Source organism: Rousettus aegyptiacus, unplaced genomic scaffold (assembly GCF_014176215.1).
Source record: "Rousettus aegyptiacus isolate mRouAeg1 unplaced genomic scaffold, mRouAeg1.p scaffold_m13_p_1, whole genome shotgun sequence".
Taxonomy (NCBI): domain Eukaryota; kingdom Metazoa; phylum Chordata; class Mammalia; order Chiroptera; family Pteropodidae; genus Rousettus; species Rousettus aegyptiacus.
Genome location: NW_023416284.1, coordinates 43,277,063 through 43,297,667, shown reverse-complemented (window position 1 = coordinate 43,297,667; position 20,605 = coordinate 43,277,063). Strand labels below are relative to the sequence as shown.

The 20,605-nt window shown below is 38.1% G+C and overlaps 1 protein-coding gene across 1 annotated transcript in view; it reads right to left on the bottom strand.

The window, feature by feature from the left end:
- The window catches only part of ROR1 (receptor tyrosine kinase like orphan receptor 1), a 367,166-nt gene that overhangs the window by 104,688 nt on the left and 241,873 nt on the right, over positions 1–20,605 (bottom strand). The window contains exons 3-4 of the mRNA XM_016140401.2: positions 12,432–12,719; positions 11,770–11,800 (exon numbers count right to left, since the gene is read on the bottom strand). Of these exons, the coding sequence (XP_015995887.2) occupies positions 11,770–11,800; positions 12,432–12,719 (319 nt within the window). The remainder of the gene's footprint in view (positions 1–11,769; positions 11,801–12,431; positions 12,720–20,605) is intronic.

The window sequence follows — 20,605 nt, the reverse complement described above, 5'->3', positions numbered from 1 at the left end:
CATTTCATAAACTTTTTGCTATAATATCTGATTATTTTCCTTAGAAAGCTCTATGAGTGTATGAATTAATAATGAACTTGTATTCACAAGTCACACATGCAATCCAGTGTCTCTATTTCCCATCAGCTTTCAAAGGCTGCTGGTCAGGCAACGAGATCATCTGATCAGAGCCTTAAAAACACCCAGGTGAAGACACAGGGCGCTGTGTCTGCCGCCACATCACACTGCCTCCTGCCTTGATCGCCTTGCTCTACTTCAAATAGAGGCACTCAGCCCATGAGGCAGGAGCCTGGTAAAGAAATATGGGAGGAAAATGCTGCTCTGTTTAATTGGAGACAAGCAGAGCCTGCTACCGACCAGTAAAATGGACAGCTGTGTCCCCTTCACCCAGGAGAGCACAATATCACAACCCTTCAGAATTCGGTGGTCATGATGATGGGAGTTTCCCACGTGGGAGTTCTCTGCAAAATCATTCTCACTGATCGATCTAACTATCTGCTTGGAACGGGCAGGATGGAAGCACATAACAGAGGAAGAGGACCCAAGAGCAAATTGTACTAAATTCAGAACTTGAAGAGGTCTTACTATAATAAAGGAAATAGCAAATTGAGTTTTAATGAGTCATAAAATTTAGAGTTAGAAGAACTCTTCGGTGACATTAAATTCAAGTTCAGTTTGCATTAAAGAAACTTGTATCCAAAGAAGTTAAGCAATATGTGCAGAGTCTCTGGCTAGAGAATGACAGAGAAAGACTGGGACCCAGAAAGGTATCTTTTCTCTAAACCTTTGCTTCTCAGAGTATGCGGACCAGAAGCACGGGCACTTGCTGGTTGCACATCAGGATGCAGAGTCTCAGGCCCCACCCCATACCTACTCTTTCCTAATCTGCATTTTAATAACATCCCCAGGTGATTTATACTATACATGCATTGTAATTTGAGAAGCAGTGCTGTAAACCACACCCTGAGGCTTTCTGTTCACCCACAGCCAAAGTTAGGGTGCAGATTTTCTCCATTTCTTGAAAAGTGCTTGCTCTGTAACTTAGAGCAGAAGCTGATATGAAAACTCATAAACACAGAAAGGGAAAGTGTAAATGATGTAGAAGGAGAACTTTTGGATTAGTTTTGTTGCCCGGCACCCACATGTATGACTTAAAAATAGCTTCTAATAGTCAGAGGCCTGCAACATAGAAGGAGCTTGATAAAAATGTGTTGAGCAAATGAATAAAACCGTGTCATAACATGGAGAAAAGATTTCAGGACAGAGATTCTTGTTGTTCAATTTAACACACGTTTGTTGAGCATCCACTATGTGCTAGGTGCTGTGCTAAGTGTGGAAATACAGTTATGACTAATCCATAGACTAAGAAGCTCATGGTCTGGTGGACAAGCTTTCAGCATGCGTGCTCCTAGTAAGCAAGGACTTATCTTTCCTCTTCTCTCTCTAAATGTGCCCTGCACACAAAGATACACTTTGCCAATATTCACAAGTATCGTTTTAATTGGAAGCTTTCCACACCCTATTCATTCACTGGGAATTGTTGAGTGATGGGGTGGATTGGGATATAAAAGCTTGGCTTCTCAACCTTCCATACTTTTGGATCTATCTCCCCCTGGGATTGGGAAATCCTTCTTATCTAATCTCTCCACATTCCCTCCATCTGCCCCTTCTCTGCTGAGTGCTGAGTCTTAGGCGGTTTGACGAAGACACAGCAGTTAACTACTTCACTGGAGTAATGGCCCCCTGTGTCCCAGCTTAGCTTCTAAGTGACTTCTTGGTCTCCTCTCAGCAAGGCACCTCCGCCTTGAACTGTCTGAGTATCTGTGTTGAAAGTTATCCTTGAGTTTATCTTGAGTTGAAAATTGCATATCACTTCCTGGGCTGGGCCAGCACCCAGCTACACTTCTTCACTGTGGCTAAGGCTTGGAAGCAGATAAGAGTAGGAAACAATTCCGCAAAAGCTGGTCACTTTGCCTTTCTGATGAAAAGGGACTTTAGACAAAGGCCAATGAGAGAAAAGGAAATAAAGGCTTCAAGATCTCTCACTGGGGTTTACAGCAGGAAATGCTGTCCAGAAGGACTCTGGCTGGAAAGAAGGCAGAGCCTCTTTGCTCAAATAACAATGATAATAGTGATGATGTCTGGGAACATTATTAAGCTCCTAATATGGGCTAGGCACAGTGCTAGCTACTTAACACACTTCATCTTATTATTCCATTCAACCTTCACATCCTATAACACAGACACTTTTATTTCCCTATACTATTTTTACAGACTGCAGACTTCAGAGGATAAAGAAAAACAAAGAAATATAACTTAAATTCATTGAACTTACTTATATACCATGCTCTACACCAGAATTTTTCATATGTTATAAATAGACAAGAAAGTAAAGTTAGTCGATTAACAAATATTATCTTATTCATTTGAGGAATATTTAGTTCTACCAGGTATTGAGTACTTTATATTCATTGACTTCTTACTGTGAATGACAATCCTATGAGACAGATAGTGTTATAGTCATCTCATTGAAGAGGAAACTGAGATGTTGCTTTTCTTTTCTTTTTTAAGTGAATATTTACTGAATGCTGGCTGTTCTAGGAGTGGCGATAGAGGGGTACATAAGGAGTTGGGAATCTATTCCAAATGGGAAGTTTGAGAGGCCTGGGGGATGAGAGGCCTAATGGGGCAGCATTTTTAAAAGCTCACTCTGATTTCTATGATGAAAAACAGTCTGTAAGAGGCAAGGGTAAAAGAAGGTATATCGGTACAAAGGTCGCTATAGAATTTAAAATAAGATATGACAGTGTCTTAGAAGAGGGTGGTAGGGGAGAGGGAGAAGAGGGGAAGGCTGGTCAAAAGTACTTGCTGGTGCTTTGGATGGCCTGTTTCTTTTCAGCCCCTACCATACTGAGTAAGCAGTTTGAGGGCAAAGCTTAGCCTTTGTAGTTTCCAGAGAGCTTGGCCGAGAGCCTGGTGTTTTTGTACGTGGTTAATAAAAATACATTGAACTAAATCAATGCTTAGTGTTTGTTGGATTGGATCTGTTTCCCTATCAGGAAAGCTCAAGATATATACCAGGAGGCAGCCTCAAACCAACATGAGTGATATATTACTTGTGTTCTCCAGGTTTTACTAGGATCAAATTAACCAATTCAATAATTTCAAAAGATTAACACTGAAGAAAATGGATACGAACTAGGTCCAATTAAAGCCTTCTCACCTTTATTAGTCTCTCTGATAATAGAGGGGTCAAAATATCTTCCCTGGAGAGCCGTTTTGAAGAAGAGAGATGATGTATATAAAGAATTTCAACGTATTGCCTAGTTTTAGAGAAGAGGTTCAGCAAAGGAAAGCTGTTACAAAGAACAATAGCCTCACAGGCCTTCGAAGACAGCACTCACCTACTGCTGTACTTAGACATAGACAAGAGGACCCTGTGGAGGTAGGAAATATGGAATGACAGAGGAAGGACTCGAAAAATATATTCCTTCATATAAGTAACGAGAACACTGGCAAAAAAAAAAAAATTAGGAAAATCAACATTTTTAGAAATCTGGAAATTAACAAAAGGCTTGCAATACTCTGAGGAACATTTATGTAACAAAAACCACAAAAAGGTTGAAATTTAGTAACAACAGAGTTCTGTGGAATTTTACCTGCCCTGTTCCCAGCTTCTTCTGAATTCTGCAATAACCTTAAAAATCAGCAGCCTCCTCTCCACAGCAGCTGTGAAAACCAGCAGCCTAGCTAGCAGTCACTGGAGGAGGTTGAGGCGGCTGGAGCATCTCAAAAGCCCCATCTCCTGGAATCGGCTCAATTTGACCTGGCTAGAAGCAATCTGGAAAAGTCCCATTCACAGGGTTTGTCTTTATTTGACTGAACTCAGAATTTCTTAGTGGGAAAAGCCCTAGCTCCATGACATTTGTTGAAAAATACTCACAGTTGCCTGGGGCGGCGGAGGTGGGGGGATGGGGGTGGGTGGGAAGCAATACCAGTTTCAGAAAACAAGAGCCTGGCCAAAAAGCTCAAAAGTTCAAAGGAAGGATCTAAGGAATGAGATGTTCGTAAGGGACTTTGTAAAACTCCAACATATTCCTGGGGTTATAGAAGAATGTGTTCATATGAGGAGCTGTGTGAATGCCCAGGGAAGACCTGAGAAAGCCCTAATCTCTCACCTCTAACTTTGAGGCCCTGCTCCAGCAGGAAAAGAAAGCAAAGGCAGAGTTATAGATCACTGGAGCTCCAAAAGGGATGCCCCAAAGCACACATGAAATGCAAAGACAAAGGTTGAAAGACTTACTGGTTTAAGGAAATCTCTGTCCAATCATTAGGTGATCACTAAGCTAATTGAGCAAAGACTTCAGTAGCCATACATGACAGGGAATACATACTATACTGAATTCATTTAGAAAGTCACTAAACAAACAGCAACAACAACACACAGCAACATCAGAGGGGAGGCGATTTGATTTCCAGAGTTGCTACATTACATTATTTAAATGTCAGTTTTCTATAAAAGACAGTTCTTTGAAAAAATTAACACAATTGACAAACCTTTAGCTAGACTACCTAGTCTGACCAAGAAAAAGAAAAACCAGTTACTAAAACCAGGAACAAAAGAAAGAATATCATTACTGATGTTACAGAAGTTAAAAAGAATGATAACAATTATGAACAACTATATGCCAACTATTTAGATAATCTAGATGAAATGAACAACTTCCTAAAAAGATACAAACTACAAAAACTGACCTAGAAGAATAGAAAATCTGAATAGACCTATAATAAACAAAGAAGTAGAATTAGTAATTTTGAAACTTCCCACAAAGAAAAGTTTAGGCTGAAATGGCTTTATCGGTGAATTTTACCGAACATCTAAAGAATAATACAAATCCTTCACAAAACCGTCCCAAAAATGGAAGACAAGAGAATACTTCCCAACTCATCATAAGAAGCCAGTATTTTTCTACTATCAAAACTAGGCAAAGCTATCACAAGAACACTATAGACCAATGTCTATAAACAGGTGTGAAAATCCTTGACAAAATACTAGCAAACTGAATCCAGCAACATATGAAAAGGAATTATACAGCATGACAAAATAGAAATTATTCTAGGAATGTAAGCTCGGTTTAACATTAAAAAACAATCACCATAATACGTAATGTTAACGTAATAATGGATTAAAAAAAATCATGATCATCTCAATAGACACAGAAAAAGCATTTGACAAAATCCTACACTTTCATAATTTAAAAAACACTCAGAAATAGGAATAGAAGAAAAATTTCTCAACCTAATGAAAGGTATCTAAGAAAAACATGCACCTAGCATCATGAAAGCTTTCCCCTTAAGATCAGGAAATAGAAAAAGAAATAAAAGGCATCAAGGCAGAAAGAGCGAAGTAAAACAATCTATATTTACAGATGACATGATCTTATAGATAGAAAATCTACAAAAAAAAAAAAAAAAAAGGAAACCCCAAAACTATTAGAGCTAATAAATGAGTTCAGCAGAGGTGCAGGATATAAGATCAATATTCAAAAATTGGTTTAATCTCTATAAAGTAACAATGAATAATCTTTCATTTAAATAGCATGAAAAACAATAAAATATTTAGAAATAAATTTAACATAAAAAGAGCAATACATGCACACTAAAATTTACAAAACATTATTAAGAGAAATTAAATAAATGGAAAGATACCCCATGTTCACGGATTGGAAGATATAATATTGTTTAGATAGTAATACTTAAATTGATCTACAAATTCAATGAAATCTCTATCAAAACCTCAGCTGGCCTCTTGGCAAAAACAAACTGACCCTAATATTCATGTGGAAATGCAAGAGGACCCAGAACAACAACAAAATCTTGAAAAGGAAGAACGATGATGGAGAATAAGATGGTCAGTTTTATGTGTGAACTTGTCACAGTATAGTCCACAGTTATTCAGTCAAACACTAGGTGTTGTGTGAAGGCACTTTGTAGATGTGATTAACATCTACAATCAGCTAATAGTAGGAGGTTGTCCTGGATAAAAGAGTGAGCCTGATTCAATTAGTCAAAAAGACTTAAATGCAGAAGTGAGGTTTCCCTGAGGAGGATGAAATTCTACCTGTGGAGTACAGCGTGAGCATCTGGTCAGGAGCATCGAGCCTACCCCTCCTGACACTCTGCCCTATGGATTTCACACTTGACTAGCCAGTCCACACAATCACATAAGCCAATTCCTTGCAATAAATCTCTTTATATACATATACATGGAAGAGTTTACTGGATCTGTTTTTCCATTGAAACACTGACTGATTTAGAGGACTCACATTTTCTGATTTCAAAACTTACTACAAACCTATAGTAATCAAGACTGTGAGGAACTGGCATGAGGAACATAGATTAAGAGAGTAAAATTAAGGGTCTGAAAATAAACACATACATTTTTGGTCAGTTGGTTCTCAACAGGTGGGCGAGACAATTCAGTGGGTACAGAATAGTTTTTTCCACAAATGGTGTTGGGATGACTGGCTTTTCTTATGCAAAAGAATGAATCTGGATTCCCACCTCACACCATATACAAAAATTAATTCAAAATGGACCAAAAACCTAAATGTAAGAGCTAAAACTATAAAACTAAAACCTTTTTAAAATTATATTGTATTTTATTTTACAGAAACTTCCCAGACCAGAGAAAAATAATTCACCATTTATTATTATGGAAAATCATAATTAATTACAAACCTGCAAATAAATTTTATGAAAAATACCGAGTAGCTAATAATTGTAGAAATTTCTGAGAATTCTCAGGAATTCCAATTTATTCATCCTGGATTACAAAGATTAATATCTATCAGGAATTTGGAAACACTACTTTCTCACTTCCTTTGAATTATCCTCAGATGTCACCTTATCACATTCTATAAGTACCCATCTCTGCTATAAAACTCTCTTAGAAGAAAAGGTTGGAGTAAGTCTTTGTGACCTTGAATTATGCAATGGTTTCTCGAAAGCACAAACAACCAAATAAAAATAAATAAATAAATTAGACTTAATCAAAAGTAGACACTTTTATGTTTCAAAGAGCACCGTCAAGAAAATGAAGACATCTATAGAATGAGAAAAGCTTTGCAAGTCATATATTTGGCAAGGATACAGTATCCAAAATATGTAAAGAGCTCTTATAACTCAAGAATAAAAAGACAAAAATAAAGAGTACACATGGGGTCCTCTGCCTCTTGGGATCTTACACACAGTGCTGACGCAGTATAATCAAAACCTTGAACATCCACTGCTGCGACTAACACTGTTCTGGCCCCAGGAATCACTTCCCTACATCTCTCGTCCTATGGCCTTGAAACAGAAGGCAACCAAGTTTATGTACTATGAAGGTTTGTGTGTTGTGCCACTGCTAGTGGAGATGGATACTGCTTGGAGCGCAGGAAGGACAGCAGTTGCAAAAGCACTTCAGTAAGATAAATTATTCACCTTGTCAAATTCTTCCTCTCAAGTTTAAAAGCAATAAGAGTCTTTGAAAGCAAACATTCTCAATATTACCAAGCATCTGTTTTCTTGCTTTTCTTTATATTTCAGTCTGAAAGTTCTCACAAATCAGAGTCATATTTGCAAGAGTTTCACAAGGCTGGGAAAACATTTGCAATATTAAGTGTTATAAGTTGAACTGTGTTCCTCCAAAATACACATGTTGAAGTCCTAATTCCCAGTACCTCAGAATATAACCCTACTTGGAAATAAGGCCTTTAAAGAGGTAATCCGGTTAAAATGAGGTCATTGGGGTGAGTCCTAATACAATATGATTTCATAAAAAGATGAAATTTGGAGATACATACAAAGGGAGAATGCCATGTGAATGTCAAGGTGGAAATTATGGTGATGTAGCTATAAGCCAAATCACCAGAAGAAAGTCTTCCTTATAGCACTTAGAAGGAACCAATCCTGCTGACATTTTGATCTTGGACTTCACCTCCAGAACAGTGAGACAATAAATTTCTATTTTACCCATTCAGTTTGCAGTAGTTTGTTAACGGCAGCCCTAGAAAAGTAATACATTAAACAATTCATATTACTCTTAAATTTGTACATATAGAGGATCATGTGTAAAGCATGATTCTGCTTTCTATGATTAAATATATATTTTGCATATATTGCAGAATATATTTTGTAATTTATTCTGCAATAATTATTTATTATATGGCCCCATTACTATATTGGAACATTATCTATAAAGTTCTTAATTCATATGCTAAAATTCTTAGCACATTTAAGTATTGCTTTAGGAATTTCATTGATAACAGAGGCTACCGGCTCAGGGAAATGTACTGTATCCAAATTAAAATTAGTTTTAAAAAGTAAGAAGTACAAGGATTCAGTAAAGTTTGTCAAATTTGGCATTGTTGTCCCAAGAATAAATACTATGTGAAAATCTTGTGTAAAACAACATAAGTAGTCATTCTGTTGAAATGAAGGCAATAAAACATTTTAATGGAACTAATATATAACAATCTATGAATTATATACTGTATATCTGGCCCATGAACAGAACACCAAGACATACATAATCATGATTAAAGTAGTCATTTTTGATAGCTTTTGGTCATATAAAAACCATAACTTTGCATGTATTTTTTTATTTCATCATTATGAAGGTATATTTGTCAATGTGGGAGGATAGAACATATTTCATTTAATAGTTTGCTAGCTTGATTTATAACTTTTAAATATTTAGACGTGTGGTATGGGGGCCTCCACTTGTGCTCATGCCCCGGGCCGTGTAATTGTTAGAGGTGGGCCAGGACCCAGCAATGACAGAGTAAAATAAAGCCTGAAGCTATAAACAGAAGCCAAACTGCTCTCAAGCCAACTCCTACTTCAAACTAAAAACACCATCCTGCAAGCTTCATGTGAAAATTAATGCAGTCCATAGAGGGAGTGACAAGTTCCTCAAATGCTTTACCTTCCCAGGCCATGGTCCCAAGGGATAAGCCCATTCCAGTTGGGGTTCTGCAGTTTTGTGGCCTCAAATGGCACACAGCCCTCACCAGGTTCCATATACCTAATACATTTCACCGTTCAAAGATTTAGTTTGTGTCATGGACTTGCATTTATCTCCCTTCAATAACTCTGTTGAGCCACCTTCAAGCAATTTTATAACTGCACTTCGCCCCTACCTTGGAAAAAGTATTATGCAGTTTGACAAAAGGCTTTTGGAGCAATTCTCAATGTGATATTCCCAAGGCTATCATTTTGTTACATTCTACCTGTCCCCTTGTAGTGTGGTTTGGCTGCTTGTTGGGGGCTATAAGGATAGTGAAGGGAACTAGCATTCTATTTGAGAGTTAGTCTTAGGAAGAGAAGAACTCTAAGAGACAGGGTTAAGTGGTGGCAGCTGAGAAGGGGAAATGGAGGCTATGTTGTTGGTGTCTAAGGAAAGGGAAAAAGGGTGTCAAAAAGCCAACTGGCAATGCCATAATAAGAATGAAGATTTAATGGCTGAAAGCTCCTTGGGATCTCCAATTTCAATTGCATCTTATTGTAGCTCTCTCTAAACAAATGTGGCAACTATACATTTCACGCTCTTGCTGACTAACATGATGAATAATTGAACAGCAAAGATGAAACAGAGGGGCCTGATATCAAAGGACATTTTTAAACTGTGGTTGAGCATCTTTAAGGAATTTCAATATCCTCTCTGCAGACATTGGCTTACAAAAGTAGTATACAGTAGTCAGCCCTACCTTATCGGTATTTTCACTTCCCACAGTTTCATTTATCCCTGGTCAATCTCAATCCAAAAATATTAAATAAAAAATTCCAGAAATAAACAATTCATAAGTTTTAAATTGCACGCCATTCTGAGTAGCGTGATAAAATCTCACACCATTCCTCTCTGTCCTGCTCTGGACATGAATCATCCCTTTGTGCAGTGTATCCACATTGTATGTGATACCCACTCCATTAGTCACTCAGTAGTCATCTCCGTTATCAGATTGACTGTCACAGTATGGCAGTGCTTGTGTTCAAGTAACCCTTATTGTTTCATAATGCCCCCAAAGTGCAAAAGTAGTGATGCCGGCAATTTGGATATGTCTAAAAAAAGCTGTACAGTGTGTGTGTGTGTGTGTGTGTGTGTGTAAAAAATTATATATATATAAAGGGTTCACTACTATCTGTGATTTGAGGCATCCAGTGGGAGTGTCGGAACATATCCCCCATAGATAAGAGGGACTACTGTACTATCTTTCTATTAAATTAAAAACCATGTGAGCTAAACAGGGTTCATCAGAAAGGTGGCGGCAAAGAAAAACTTCGAGAAGAAAGGACGTACGAGAGTGTAAAAATAATTCAGTAATAAAAAAGAAAGGTCATTTCTGAGGCAAATAAAACAGGCAGAAAGTCAACAGCCCAGTACTTAATAGTAAAGACAGATTAGTGAACCATATTAATCAACCTGGGATACAGATTATCAGCTGCATTTGAAACACGGATTATCAGGAACAAATAAAGTACCAGGGTGGGAAGTGTTTTTTACAGCAAGTAACACAGGTTGTAATCTTTGTTTAAGTAAGACTTCAAAAGAATTCCACATACCAACCAATAGCGAGATCATTAAAGAAAAAGAAAAAAAAAAGATTAACTTCAAGAAATGCAAGGTAGAGTGACCAAACTTCTGACCTATTTTAAGATCAATCAACATTTTGTACCTGGGCAAGTAGAATGCAATTAGCACTTGGGTGATTTTAAAGAGTCTTACAGTTGCCTTTAACTGGCTGATGAAACAGCAGAACAGTGTGGCTGAAGGCCAATGTTTATTTTTACCCATTACCTATTTTATTAATGGGATTGTGGGCCACTGGGCCTCCAGGCACACACAAATATATTAAAATATCCCACACTGTAATTAGTGGCACAGAGGGGATTAGAGCAAATTAAGTGGCTGTTATGTTTGCCACAGGTTTAGGCTATGTCAGACATTTTGATGCTCTCATGGTAGAGCCCAGTGAATTTTATTTCAGAACTCTATAACATATGAAATATATTTTCTTGCAGAGCAAGAATTTTAATAAATGGGACTCCCCGCCCCCAAATAAAAGTATACATAAAGAAAAATACCCCAAGTGGATGCTTCTAGAGTGAAAAAAGAGAATCCCTTAGCCAGAATAAAGGGCAAATACATCAATAATAGTGTCAGTGAAAGAAATTGGATCTTTAGACTCCACAACAAGGGGCTCAAAAAGAATCAAAATTTACGTAACCCTTAACTTAACCACAGGGCTTTCTTCCTCTCTGTGAGTCAGAACTTCTGCCTCTGAGTTCTTTAAAGGGAATGAAAATAAAGTGATCACTTAATTGTTGACCTGTTCAATGACTAAAGCATCAGAAATGCTTGTGGAAATGTAGAATAAACCTTTTAAAGCTAATGGCTAAAGTACAGGTTCCTAAGCAAGCATTGTATCATTTTTGTTTGATTTTACCAAATCTGTTTATTGTTGTAAATAATATAGATTAATTCTAAAATAGCAAATATAAGTAGATTTTTGCTTTGATTGTTCACCACACTTGAGATTATTGCCAATGTTGGTCTCCTGTGCATCTTTATATCAGAGAAAAAGTAAAATGGAATGAGAGCAGGGCAAATGGAATGAAATCTGGAAATACCATATTTTGGTCTAAGCAAAGCACCAACACTGCCTTTGCCCCAGAAATCTCTGGAAAACACTTAGAAATGACAAGAAAGGAAATAAAAGTACTTACGAGGATCCTGGACTTGCAGTGGGAGGAGGACCTGAAGAAATGAAAGAAAAACAACAACAAAAAAGTCAATCTGGGTTGTTGGATACAGTGAGTGTGGGTACAGTCAAACCATTACAAAGTAAAGTTCTCAACTCCCCTGAGGTGATATTTATTTTTCTGAGATTTATTTTGCCCCAGTTTCCCCAAAACTGGTATATACCTTTACAAAAAGGCATGCCAGTGAGAACTCGTCTATATCCCATAGTTTAGTGCCTGAAAAATGCTAAGATAAGTGCTGAAAAATCAGTCAGTACAGTCAGCGTCCTGACATGACACTGGGCGTTTCCAGTGGGAGGCTGGGTGATTGCACCTGGATACTGATTGTAACAGCAGGGGTCTTTGATGGCAGATGGACAGAAAAGGGACATGCGTGGTGTAAATCTTTCTGACCGCTCCCTCAATGGCACGGTGATTAGAGTAGCTTGCTCTGCTGTTTACTAGCTGGGTAATCCTGAGCACGGTACTTGACGGGACTCGGTTTACTTATTTATAAAACAGGTACAACTGTACCAGCGCCGGGGTTACAGGGTGCATAGTGCGCTCTCTGTATATGCTCATTCCCTCCCTCTTTACCTCTGTGGAGGCTCAGGGCCAAAGGCCGTCCCCAGTAGGAGGCTGCTTACCAAACTTGACGAACAAGACTCCAGTGGTAGAAACCACCTTCTTGCCGTTGGTCGCCACGCACTGGAAGTAGCCCGTGTCTGTGGTGTCCAAGTTGCGAATCCGCAGCCGAGAGCCATAGTTGGTGGCCCTGAAGGAGATTCTCCGGGGCTCCTGGACCACGGGCGCGTCATTTTTGAACCAGCGAATGGTGGGAGGTGGGTTCCCAGAGACTTTGCAGTGCAGTTCAGCCGTCTGCCCCAGGGACGTGGTGATGTTGTTCATGGGTTCATCCAGAGTCAGGTAAGAATCTGTGAGCACAGAGTGCAGGGGGCAGGTGAGAGCAGCAGGCAGCTGGAGAGCACTTCCAAGCATCCCCAAGCCTCTCCGCTGTGCCCGAGGACGACAGAAAGACTGGATGCCAGCGGTGGAGACAGGCAAGACATGAAATTAACCCATTTACCAAATAATCAACCACAGAGCCTGCCGCTTGGAAGGAAATTTGCTACTAACCATAGTATAAAACCCAAAGTTTTCTAATGACTATATCATACCTGTGGGTAAATGTTGTTTTCTAAGCCAAGACAAAATGAGCTTTTGTGTCAGAATATTAAAAAAACAAATAAACAACAAAAAAAAACCATGGTCTTTGTTACAGATTCAAATAATACAGTGAAGAAGAAAAAGAAGTAAAATTCACCTCAGATCCCCCCACCCCAAAATAAATAACACTATTCTTAATATTCTTAACCTTCCAGCTGGTCTATTTTCAATAATAAAGAAAGCATGAAAAACTGGAAAAGTAGGAGCAACATATTTATATCCACATGGCATGAGATCAGAAGGGATGTCAGACATATTCCTGCCTGTGAGGAAAGATAAGGGTTAGGAAGGCCAGGTCATTGGCACATGAAGTGATGAGGCAATGAATATTTCCATGTTACTCATATCAACTGTAACATATCACAATATATAAATTTCTAGCCATTCAATTTTTAATTGAGATATAATTTACATTCTAGAAAGGTACAGATCTTAGTTATATTGTTCCATGTGTACTGATAAATGCATTTACCATGTAACCAATGTCCCTATCAAGATATAAAATATCATCAACATCCCAGAAAGTACCCCCAAATATCCTTTGTAGTTAATCCCTCTTCCCACCCACTCTCCTGCCCTCATTCCAGGCAATTACAGCTTTGATTTCTACCATCAAAGATTAATGTTGCCTGTTCTAGCATTTCACATAAATAAAATCATCTTGTATGTACATTCAACTTCTTTTGAGATTTATTACACTAAACATTTTAATAATGAAATAAATTTTATTTGGGCTTATTCTTCAATAATATAATATTTTAAACATCGTGTTGATACTAATTGTGGAATCGAGTTTCTGAGAAAATCCTTTTTTAAATTAAGTTCAACTTTTTAAAAAATTGGTCTGTTATTTATGTGCATGAAGTTTTCTTTGACTTCATTTTTCTGACCACACATCCTTGGGTTGATGCCCCTGCCATACCCTCCCATTGCCCTCTGTCCTTCTTTGACCCCCAACATGAGATGGCTTGTAGCACAGCTGTCTTCTCTGTAGGACTTTAAGCCCATATGGACAGGCATCTAGAGTATTTTGGTCATCACTCCATCTTCAGTGTATCCTACTGTCTGGCATCATTGTCCATTTGAACCGGAAACAGTCTATAACTTGCATTATCTAACTTGTAGCTACTAGCCACAGGTTGAGCCAATGAGACAAGGAATGTGACTAGCGTGACTAAGGAATTTAATTTTTAAATTTAAATTAAATAGCCATGCATGGCAAGTAGCTTGTATTGGACAGCACAAGCAGAGCCTAGTAAATTTGTTAAATTTAATGAGAATTTGTTGAAAAATAACTTTTTTTCTGAGATACCTAACAGGCTAATTTAACCACTCGAATGCCTGCATAATTTTTTCATAAATGCAAAAATAAAAATAAAAAATAAAAAATAAGTGATTCATCATTCGCTTTAATCTTCCACTAAAAAAAAAAACTGAAGAGAGAGGTTATCGGAGTCTGGGTAGCTCCACAGGAATGTGTGACAGGTGTGAATGCCTTTATGGTATGCATAGTAGAAGACAGATTAAGCATGGCCATCACTCATGTGTTACCATAATGACACTTTTCATTTCACCTCAGCCAATGAATAATTATCCTTTACAATAGAATCATGAGCCTATAAACGATTCTGCTAATGCCTTCCTTCTTTACATTTATATACTGATCTCTATCTTCGGACATGTTTCTATAATCTATATAAATATACAGACTCAATCCATGAAAATATTGGCTCATAGATATAAGCCCAGGTATTGCAAAGAGGTTCGAGGTATATCCAGAGGATTGAGCCTAATTAACAGGTAGCTTTGTAGAGCTGTTATAATGGCTTTACAGCCCAATTTCATACCCAGAGAATAACTATGCTTTCTCTGTAGGAAAGAAACATAGTAATAGCAATCACATAGCAATGCCAATATAAGCATAGTGGTTAATACACCCTGGGCAGGTTCTGGAATTTGATTTGACTGGGTTTGAATCCTGGGTCCTCCCCCAGCTATCTGTGCGAAGTTGCACAAGTTACTTAACCTCTAGGTACCTCAGTTTAACCAAGTGACAAATAAGAATGATAAATAAAATTCTACCTGGTAACCCTGCTAGAGAATTAAAATTAAATTGGTTAACACATGGGAAGCTTTCGGCAAAAAGTAAGCACTCAAAAATGTTAATCAATGTTATTGCTATTATTTTTATAATCATAACACATTCCGTATAATGCTTTTCAAGGTACTCAGTCTCCCGTTATCCTCTAACAATTGATTACCTAGGAAAGGCATATCAGTTATCATGCTCCCCAGTTGCAAATGAGGAAACCATGTCTCAGAGATTAGCCGACTTTCCCCAAGATATTATAATAAGCTATATGTTGTGCTCAAAGTTTCCAGCACTAATAGCCTTGGATCCTCAGGCTCAGCCAAACACTTCAATAAAATCCAGCTGAGCTAGCTCGTCAATGTGGTAGAAAACTGATAAACTACTTAGAATCTCTCTCTGTGCCAGGGACTTGGCGTTAGTATATACCTGCTCGATACCCTCTCAAAGGAGGAATGGTTATCACTGCTTTACAATGAGACCTAGGATCAGAGAGGTTAAGTGACTTGCCCGAGGTCACATGGTGGAACTGAGGACCAATTCAGATCTCGCTGGCTCCAAAACCCAGCTCTTGCCACTCCACTAGACTGTTTTGGTAACAAAAGCCCTACTGAGTGGCAGGAACGGAATTCAAATTTCTTCCCTAAACCAGGGCAAGCTGGGGACACATACATACCTCCACAGGACTGTGATCCTCCCCTAACTCCTGCCAGTATGGCTGGGTTACTTGGTCTAAGCTTTAGTCATGTGTTCAGGCTGGTGTTCTAGTTCCCCTCTGAGGTGAGGTAACTGATCTGATAATACACTGAGGTCTTGGGTCCTCTCTCTATCTCCTGGCAGGCTCTTCTCCTTGAAGATACATCCTGTTTCCTGTTCTTTCACTAGCATGGGTCCAGCTTTGAGTTGGAGGGGTCTCCATAGTGGCAAGAAGTGTGTACCTAGGTACTCGAACAGCCTATCTCCTCCCTCTCAGATTTCTACCTTCTTTAAATATCAGAGTTAACTACGTTAACTACATCAAGTAACAGTCTACAGAGGCCTTGATGACAGCTGCTGGGTACCTGCCTCAGGGGTTAATGTTTCCTGCTGAATTTTAGTCAAACTGAGTTACCTGCGGAGCTATAGTCAAACTGAGTTTTAGTAAAACAACTAGTCACTTCTACTTTCTCTCTTTGGTTCCCGCCTCTTCTCCACAGGTGGCTGCTGATGAAGTCCCAGTGAGCTTTGTGGCTGAGACCATATAACATATAATACAAAAGGGTGAGCTGGGACTTTAAACTATTTCTTTTGCCTCCAAACCTACTGCAATCACAGACACACAGTGCTTCAAGTTTTTTCTTCTGGAAACATAAATTAACCAAGAGCCAGACAGTTTATAACTAGGAGAGGGAGGGCAGTATTTCAACTGTACTCTGAAGGTATACTCGAATTTTTAAAAAACAAATTAGTATGAGCTGATCCATTATGAGCTGATCTATTGTATAAAATCAACCCTCAAAGACTCTGGAGACAGAATGCCTGAATTCATGTCCTGGTTTCTACTACTTATCAGCTGTGTGACCTTGGGCAAGTTATTTAACCTCTGTTAAATAACTAAGTGTCTCAGTTTTGTTATCTATGAAATTAATATAATAATTGTATCTTTCTCATAGGGCTATTGTGAGGATTAAATGAATTAATACATGGACAATGCTTTGAATAGGGCCTAGAACAGAGCAAACAGCATGTGAGAATTTCTATTATTTTATGAGCTATTTTTTTTCTTTCTTTTTCTCACAAACATCTTATTCCTAAAAGTAGGGAATGATTTTTCCATCGAATTGATTGATTACCTGGTTAAGTCCAGTCCTGACTTTACAGAACAGGAGACCTGAGGGGTGAGGCTACTTGCCCAAGATCACATAACTAATGTACTGTAGGCGAGAGTAGTTAATTTGTCCATGAGCTCTAAATAATATTTACCTAAAAAGAAAAGTGAAGGTTACAGACCATCTTGGAATCAGTATAGTATCTGCCAAAGCAGTATTTTCCCAGAGAGAACAAAGGAAATGTAAACAAATCTTTGTGTTTACTGAACAAAGGAGCCTACCACAAACACAAGTAATTTGATTTTAACTTTTCACTGATAAAGAATAATGCTTAAATTTGGTTGCCATCTGTAGCTGCTCAATTAGTAAGCAGAACAAGCAAACGGTCTGGTCCTCAGCTTGGCAAAGACTGGAAGCATACGAACATTGGACATAAATAACAGGAAAGCATTTTGTGACTGGAATAAAATAAAATAAAAGCTCATGTCTGTATGCTTGCTATCAGTTTTGCTGTTAACAAACCCCTGGCCATGATCCATTCTCTTCCCAGTACCAGCTGGATCCTTCTGTAGTAGCTTCATGGGCCACACTAGCGCATCTACTCTCTTCTCTACACCCAAACCACGGTGTGGCCAATGCCATGCAACTAATCATTCTTTTCTGAGAAGACCCGAGCATCCCAGGCTAATTGAAATTGATGCCAGTTCTGCCACTGCCTACCTTCGTGTACAGAGCAGTCACCTTACATCCCTAGGCTTTGATTTGAGTTCATTATCTATTACATGGGCCTCCGGGGACTGCTCCTCCAGACAATAGAACAATTTTCGTGCAGGCAGCCACAAAAGCACTGATTGGCAGATAGCAGGTACTGACTAAGCTTGAATGCCAGACAAAGCGATTTGGCCTTTACATCTTAATCTACGTATACTTCTTTCAGTGGCTTGATTCAATACTCTGAAAATGTATGTGTACCAGAGCTGTGCTAGCTTTCTCATCCTTCTTTCCCATCTTCCCTAGACCACAAATGTTGAGATGACAGACTGGCAAGTAGAAGATAGGGTATAATCGGACTTGATGGAGAAAAAATTTCCAATTCTGCTGACTCTAACTTCAGCTCTGTGTCTCTGAATGAATTATGTCTCTCAGTGGTGATATTGGTAATGATGATGATGACGATGATGACAATGACAATGACAATGACGGTAATCCCAACAAGAATCTTGGCAAGTTATTTTGTAGAGATTGACTAACTGACTCTAATGTTTATACGGGGAGGCCAAAGACCCAGAATTGTCAACATAATATTGAAGGAGAACAAAAGTTGGAGGACTGACACTACTCAATTTCAAGACTTTTGGTAAAGCTACAGTAATCAAGACAGTGTGGTGTTGGCACAAGAATAGACAAATAAATCAATGAAACAGAGTAGAGAGCCCAGAAATAGACCCACACAAATATAACCAACTGATTTTTGACAAAGGAGCAAAGGCAATACAAGGAGGCAAAGAAATGAGCTGTGAAAGAAATAGTTGATAAGCTGGACTTCGCTGAGATTAAAAACTTCTGCTCTGCAAAAGGCAACATCAAGAGAATGAGAAGACAAATTACAGACTGGGAGAAAATATTTGCAAAAGGCACATCTGATAAAGAATGTTATCCAAAATATTCAAATAACTTAAAACTCAACAATTAGTAAACAATCTGAAACACAGGCCAAGATTGTAACAGACACCTGCCAACAATATAAAAAATGACAAATAAGCATATGAATAGAAGCTCCACATCATTTTTCATCAGGGAAATACAATTTAAAACAAGATACCACGAAACACCTATTAGAATGGCCAAAATTCAGAACATTGACAACACCAAATACTGACAAAGATGTAATGCAAGACAACCCATTCATTGCTGGTGGGAATGAAAAACAACACAGATCCTTTGGAAGACAGTTTAGCAGACTCTTCCAAAACTGAAAATACTCTTACCTTTGGTACCGACAATCTCACTCCTTGGTATTCACTCGAAGGAGCCGAAAACTTTGTTCATACAAAACCTTGCCCACAGATGTTTGTAGCTTTATTCATTGAACTGCTCAAACCCGGAAGCAACCAAGATGCCCGTTAGTGGATGAAAGGACAAACTATGGCATCCAGACAATAGAACAATATTCACCACTTAAAGGAAATGAGCTATCGAGCCATGAAAACACATGAGTCTTAAATGCATAATACTAAGTGAAAGAAGCCAATCTGAAAGGTTACTTTACATATGTATAATTTCAACTATATGAAACTCTGGAAGAGGCAGCTATGGATACAGTAAAATGACCAGTAGTTGCCAGGGATTAGGGGTCAGGGAGGGGAGGGATAAATAGGCTAAGCACAGAAGATTTTTAGAACAGTGAAAATATTCTGTATGGTAACAGAATGGTGGAAACATATTGTTATACATTTATCTAAACTCATGTAGTTTAAAACACCAAGTGTGAACTGTAGTGTAAACTATAGACTTTGGATAATTATGCGTCAATGTAGGTTCATCGATTTGAACAGGTGCACCACTCCAGTGGGGATATCGCTACCGGGGGAGGCTGTGCATGTGGCGGGGCAAGGAGTATACAGAAAATCTCTGTATCTTCCTCTCACTTTTGCTGTGAACCTAAACCTGCTCTAAAAAAAATTTTTTTTTCATTATTTTGACTCCAGAGTTCACGCTCTAGGACAGAAGTTCTCACACTTTTTAGTTTCAGGAGCCCTATACACTCTTTAAAATATCGAGTACCTTCAAAAAAAAATTTTTTTAAGTATTTGTTTACTAATTTACTGAAAAATTAAAAAGAATTTTATTACTTGTTAACATAAATGTGTTTTAATGAAAAACAACTTTATTTTACATGCACACAAATAGTGAGAAGAGTGGCATTGTTTTATATTGTTGTAAATCTATTATTTGGCTTAAGAGCAGACAGCTGGATTCTCTTTTTTCTGCATTTAGTCTGTTGGCATATGTCACTTTGGTTGAAGTATATGAAAAAATTCTGGCCGCGTGCAGTTGGAAGAATGAAGGGTATTTTAATAGCCTTTTCAGATAACTTAGATAATCTTCTTTGAACTGCAACAAAATTTAACGAGTGGCAATTTCTTAAAGGTTAGTTGCAATGTGGAATTTGGAGGTATATCAAAGAACTTTTCATAATCTGTTACACTGAAATTAATTGGTTTATCTTGCACTTAAAGGATCTCTTACCCACGTCTGATTTTGTAACACCATGCATTGCCTATTTAGAAAACATTGGCTCAATGAGTTATGCAGATCTTCCAAATGTTGACACATTTAATTACATAATATAGAAAAATCACATTCATTAATATCATCGTCAATCTAATCATCAGTAAAGATTAGAAATCTGTCAATTTCATGGTGGTAACTAAAAGTTTTCCCAAATTTTAATTTTGCTTGCAAGCTCAAATTTTATTATTGGCAAGTAATACTATCTCCTGTTTACTTGACATGACAGACTCGTTTTGTTCATTTTCAAGACTATTAAAGAATAACTAACCATAGTTTGACTGTCAGTCCTTCTTTCAAGTAAAAAAAGTGGCTAGTTCGGCTCACAACTCAAATGCTTTTCTTTGTGACAACCATAGTATTTCAGCAGTCAGTGTGAGTACTTACGTGTATTTCCCATTTCACT